The sequence below is a fragment of the Tupaia chinensis genome, unplaced genomic scaffold, assembly GCF_000334495.1.
Source record: "Tupaia chinensis unplaced genomic scaffold, TupChi_1.0 Scaffold138060_1, whole genome shotgun sequence".
Lineage (NCBI taxonomy): Eukaryota > Metazoa > Chordata > Mammalia > Scandentia > Tupaiidae > Tupaia > Tupaia belangeri.
Window position 1 is genome coordinate 2,239,787 of NW_006197961.1, and position 6,454 is coordinate 2,246,240.

A 6,454-nucleotide genomic window follows, 5' to 3' on the forward strand; every position below is an offset into this window, starting at 1 on the left:
TGCTATAGGGCGTGTGTGCTCGCCAGACAGACAGAGAGAGACAGAGAGACAGAAAGCGAGAAATCACCCCCTAGGGGGGATAGCCATGCCGCAATCCCTTCTCCTCCATCCACCTCTCGGGATCTTGGGCATGCATGCACACACGCCCGGCGTGAGTTTTAAGCCACCGGGTCTGGGATGCAAATCGCGGTCGACTACGTGGGAGTCCAGCGACATAGCCATTACGCCAACTGCTGATCCCAGTTTTTTTAGTTTGCTATAGAGTGAGTGTGTTTGCTGCAGGGAAGAGAAGGGGAGGGGAGAGAGAGAGAGAGATGAGAGAGGACATAAACTCCCTCCCTGAGAGATGGCCATGCTGCACCTCTTTTTTTTCCATTCTCCTCTCAGGATTTTGGGCATGCATGCACATGTACCTGGTCTGTTTTTGAAGCTGCGGGGTCTGGGACGTGAACAGTCCAGTTGGCCATGAGGGATCCAGCAACCTTAACCACCACGCTGATTTTATTTTCATTTTTCACTGCATCCTTTTATACAAAACAGGTGTTTTCCCAACTTGACTGTTGTCTTGTATGTATGCATAGAAGCATTTGGGGAGGAATGTGTGAAAGTTTAGCATTTTGTAGGATGGAATCTATCAGCCATTCATATTATGTCCCCCTATCTCTTTAAAACTTAAAAAAAATGAAATGCTTTTCTGCATCTTTTATTCTCTTTTTTTCACATTCCTATTATTCCTTTTTTTTTTTTTTGGTTTTCGGTAGTTAGATCATTTTTAAAAACTCACATGCCCTTCAGCCATTATCTGGAATGTGTTATTCTTTTCCATTTGATTAAATATCACCTTTATCATTCATAAGCATTTATGAATCCATGTACCTTTTGTAGGATGAATGTATATGTTTATAGACTGCTTCCTCACTGCATTTAAAACGACTTCTTGTTACATTATTTTATTTCCAAGACTTTGGCTGCTTAATGTAGAATTAGTGGCCTATATTGATGTCATTAAATTAAGACTGTTTCCTATTCTTTTCAGAGGTTAGTTGTATTAGCTAACTTTCATTTTATTTTTTAGTATATACTTGTGTTTAAACCACTATACTAGTCTAATTTCATTTAAAATTATTTGTTTAATTTTATTATTTTATTATCATCATTATTGAATTTGCTGTAGGGCATGAGTGCTCATCAGATAGATAGCTAGAGAGAAAGAGAGAGAAAGAGAGAGTGAGAAATCAAGCCGCCAGGTCTGGGACACAAATTGTGGTCAGCCATGTGGAAGTCCAGTGTTCTTAGTCACCATGTCACCTGCTGGCCCTAGTTACATTATAATGAAACTAATTCATTGTAATTCTTATTTTTTTATTCTCTTATAATTTTTTATATACACTTAATTGTTGTCCATCTTTGTAGGGGTACAAAATGGATTTTCAAAACATGCATGCCATGTGGCCCCTAATTACATTATAATGAAACTAATTCATTGTAATTCTTATTTTTTTATTCTCTTATAATTTTTTATATACACTTAATTGTTGTCCATCTTTGTAGGGGTACAAAATGGATTTTCAAAACATGCATGCCATGTGTGATAACTCAAGGATAATATATTTGCCATTGTTAACAATTAACACTGTATTATGACATGTACCAATTTTTGTTCTACTAATTTTTTCTTCTTTTCTTCTTCACACACACGCACACACACACACACACACACACGTATGTATATATTTGGCAATGTCCCTTTTTATTTAATTCAATTTATTTATTATTATTATTATTGTTATTTATACCTGCTATAGGGCATATATACTCCCTAGAGAGAGAGAAAGGGAGAAGTAAGAAAGCAAGTAGTCGTTTTTGGGACTTGAACCACTGTTGGCCATATGAGAATTCAGTGCCTTAAGCACCAAGCTACCTGCTTGTCCCCTATATCCTTTTTTTTTTTTAAACTCTTGTGGTATGCGGTTCCATAACCTTTTGCCCTGTGTACATTTCTGTGTCCATTAAATGCCTTTTTCCTGAGCCTTTCTCATCCACCCCCCCCCCTGCATTCTCTGGTATCTCTGATGGCCCTCTCTATTTCCTGGTCTTTAACTCTTTCTATTCCTGCCACGGAGCACAGACATTCAGTATATATTGAGCAAGGACATACAGTGTTTGTCTTTCATAGTCTGGTTTATTTCATTTAGCATTAAATCCTCTAGGTTCATCCACTTTGTATTGAATGATTATATACACAGAAAATCCAGAAGAATCCATAACAGAACTCCTGGAAGTGATAAATGAATTCAGTAAAGCTGCAGGATACAAAAATCAATGTATAAGAGTCTATGTCTTTTTTAGACACCAACAATGAGTGAGGCAGAAAGTAATTCCATGGACCATATAAAAAAAACCCAAAAAACGAAAAACCAAAAAAATCCCTAGAAATAAATTTCACCAAAGTCGTGACTGATCTTTAAAATGAAAAATATGAAAAACTAAAGAAGGAAAATGAAAATGATACCAAAAAAAGATATCCCTTCTATGTTGTAAAGGAAATAAATCTCACCAAAGACGTGACAGATCTTTAAAATGAAAAAATATGAAAAACTAAAGAAGGAAAATGAAAATGATACCAAAAAAAGATATCCCTTCTATGTTGTAAAGATATACAGTGATTGAAAAAAAAAAAAATGAAAAAAACACCAAGTAAATTAAAAAGCATGTGGATTCTACCCAAAATAATTTACAAATTCATTGTCATTTTTTATTTCACAAGTTCTTTAGTTTCTTTAAGTTTTCTTCCTATATTATGCATTCATATTCATACACTATTTACACAAACACAGATGAATATAAACTTAGCACATTATAAATACTCCTTATGTTTTTATTTTTAATTTACTAAACGATTTTTTATTTTGGGGGCCAGCATAGCTGATCATGGTTCAAGTCGTGCACCAAATTGCACAGGGAGTTTGTGCAGGGTGTGCCCAAAATACTGAGAGGACAATGGAGGGAAGGACTGTGGCATATGCATCTCTCATGAAGAGTGATTTCTCACTTTCTCTGTCTCTTTTCTCTGGCAAGCTCACATACCCAGTGACAGAAATCTAAAAAATAGAAAAGGAACTGAACTCTTTTTAAAATGATGATTTCTGGTTTACATGTCAATTAAAATTTTTTTACTATTCATCAATGTTGAAGAAGATAAATACTACAATTTTGTCAATCAGTTTCAGTCATAGAATGATTGAAAGTATATACAAAAAACAAATAATAAATAATGTGGGAAAAATATTACAATTTTGTAATCGATGCATACTAATGATATGTTTAAGGATTTTCATGATTTAATTTCAGTTACCTTTACAGTTTTCTTGCTTATCTTTTCCAGGCTTTTAAGTGTTTTTAGAGAGAAACTTACTGCCTGTAAGAATACAGATTACATCCTGCATTCTTAAGTATCTTTTTATCCAAGGAAAAAGAAAGTGATTAAAAAATAAGCCTCAATTTAGATGAAATAATAGTAGAAAGTGAAAGGTATTGGTTCCGGAAGAAGAACAAAGAGAAACATATACATTTTCCTTACGGCATTACCTAACTTTCCTGGAAGACACACACAGCCTGTGATACATCTTAGGCACTATTGTCTTTGTCAGCTTGGACAAAACTTCTTTTAAAGATTTATCAGTCAACATCAGAAGGGTTCTATAAGGGCTCCCCCACTCTGGAAATATAATATATAATACTGAGAGATGACTTTCTTGACTACACAATCTACTTTTTAGCTTTTCTCCATGTTGCTAATACCTGTTTGTATGGAAATTCATCACATTATTTTTCTTACTCATGGAAATCACCACCATATGGAACCAGGGAATGATACACATGGTTCAGAATTCCTTCTGCTGGGACTTTCTGAGCAACCAGAATTGCAGCCCCTCCTATTTGGGCTGTTCCTCTCCATGTACCTGATCACTGTGTGTGGAAACCTGCTCATCATCCTGGCCACCATCTCACACTCCCACCTGCACACCCCCATGTACTTCTTCCTCTCCAACCTGTCCTTTGTGGACATCTGTCTCACCTCCACCACCGTCCCAAAGATGCTGGTGAACATCCAGACACAGAGCAAGGTCATCACCCATGCAGGCTGCATCACCCAGATGTTCTTTTTTGTACACTTTCTAGGGTTGGACGTCCTCCTCCTGACAGTGATGGCCTATGACCGGTTTGCAGCCATTTGTCACCCCCTGCACTACACGGTCATCATGAACCCCCAACTTTGTGTATTAGTTGTTCTCATGTCCTGGATCATGAGTGTCCTGCATTCCTTGTTAGAAAGCTTAATGGTGTTGGGGCTGTCCTTCTGCACACATGTGGAAATCTCCCACTTTTTCTGTGAACTTAATCAGGTGGTCCACCTTTCCTGCTCTGACACCTTTCTTAATGACAGGGTGATCTATTTTGCAGCTGTGCTGCTGGGTGGTGTTCCTCTTGCTGGGGTCCTTTACTCTTACTGTAAGATAGTTTCCTCCATTCGTGCAATCTCATCAGCTCAGGGGAAGTACAAAGCCTTTTCCACCTGTGCCTCTCACCTCTCCGTTGTCTCCTTATTTTATTGCACAGGCCTGGGAGTGTACCTCAGTGCTGGTACTACCCACAGCTCACACTCAAGTGCTGCAGCTTCAGTGATGTACAGTGTGGTCACCCCCATGCTGAACCCTTTCATCTACAGTCTGAGGAATAAAGACATAAAGAGGGCTCTGGAAAGATTCTTTGAGAGGGACACTAGAAAAGGATGAATTATTCTGGGCTGAACAAATGAACATAATTTCAGGGAAATGAGGATATTCTGGTTTGTTTGTGGAAGTAGAACTTGTTTCTTCTATTTCCTGGAGTTTCTTTTTTCTTTTTTTAAAGAGAATTTTCTATAGGGTATGTGTGCTTGAGAGAGGGAGAGGGAGAGAGAGAGAGATTTGAACCATGGTTGGTCATGGGGGAGTCCAGCACCTTAACCACCACACCACCTATTGGTCCCTGGAATTACTTTTTGTATCCTATACTCCTGAGCCTCCAAAAGCACCTATTAAAATGATTAGCATCTAGTCAATACTCAATACATTCAGGTTGCAAGATTAACTGATTTACATGAAGTTTTTTTGTTTTGTTTTCTGTTAGAAAAAGATCCAGATGGTGAAAAGTATGCTGACATTACAGACGCTTTGGGCAAATTTGAGTCTGTGAGCTCCAATTCAATTCCATCTGAGAAGGAAAATGTTGCTGTACAGAAAATAATCCACTCAGATTTGGGCCAGGATATAATGCTTCTTCCTCGCTAAAGATCTACAGGCTTATTGTGAGGGTATGGTCACATCACAATCTTCTTCATTCTCCTTCCAGGATCTTGGGCATGCACATACAAATGCCTGACATGAGTTTCAAGCCACCAGTTCCAAAACCCAAATGGCAGTCGGCCATGTGGGAGTCTGATGCCTTAACCACAATGCTACCTGCTGGCCCCTCTTTTTTATTTTTTAAATTTCAACTTGAATATAAGAAAATGTAAGTAACTCGTATTAAACTTCTCCCCTGTCTGATATCTTTGTCCATTTCCCCACTTCCTCAAGTTAATCCCAACCCTGTTGTAAAATATTTGACGATTCCCAATTATTTCACAGAGAGCCATGTATTTCTTAAGGATAATTTCTTCTCAAATGTGTATCAATCATAACACGTATTGTTTTGTTTTACTGAAAAAATAGTCATGAGTTATGCTATACCTGTGTGGGGAAAAACCCTACCTGTTGCACTTGAGGTCCTTCATGTAATTTTATTGTAGAAGAAAACCCAATGGCTCTTGCTTTTGTGTCCATCATTTTTTTTCCCTGTCACTACCCTACATGCTCTTTCTGATAACATAGGCTCTCACACATTTATGTGTTTTATGGGTTTTGTGGTCATTGGACTTTAATCTGCTCACTAAGATCGTGTTTCTTTTTTCTTCTTGCTATATGATGTGTGCACTCACCAGAGAGGTACATAGAGACAGAGAGAGGAAATGAGAGACATCACCCCCCGCAGGTCAGGTGATCAAACCACAATCTCTTCTCATCCATTCTCCCCTTGGGATTTTGAGAATGCCTGCACATGTGGCCAGTGTGATTTTCAAGCTGCTGGGTCCAGAACTTGAACCAGGGTCAGCCATGTGGGAGTCCAACGTCTTAAACACCATGCAACCTGCTGACTTGAAAGACTGCGTTTCTTTTTCAGCTCAGCATGCACAATGCCTGTAATACTTACGGATACATTTAATTACCAAAGAAAGTGCACTTCAACTGGAGTCCATATGGGAAGACAAGTTTGATGAAATTAAATAGAATCTTAGAATCAGAGATGATTTTTTAAAATATTTACTGTAGGGTACATATGCTCACTGGAGATACAGAGGTGGGGCGGGGTA

The 6,454-nt window shown here is 38.1% G+C and overlaps 1 protein-coding gene across 1 annotated transcript; it reads left to right on the plus strand.

Annotated features, from left to right (window-relative positions):
* Positions 1-3,857: 3,857 nt before the first annotated feature.
* LOC102483991 (olfactory receptor 7A17) lies at positions 3,858-4,796 on the plus strand. The gene has a single exon (XM_006161060.1). It carries the CDS (start codon positions 3,858-3,860, stop codon positions 4,794-4,796), a length of 939 nt encoding a protein of 312 aa, XP_006161122.1.
* Positions 4,797-6,454: the final 1,658 nt, after the last annotated feature.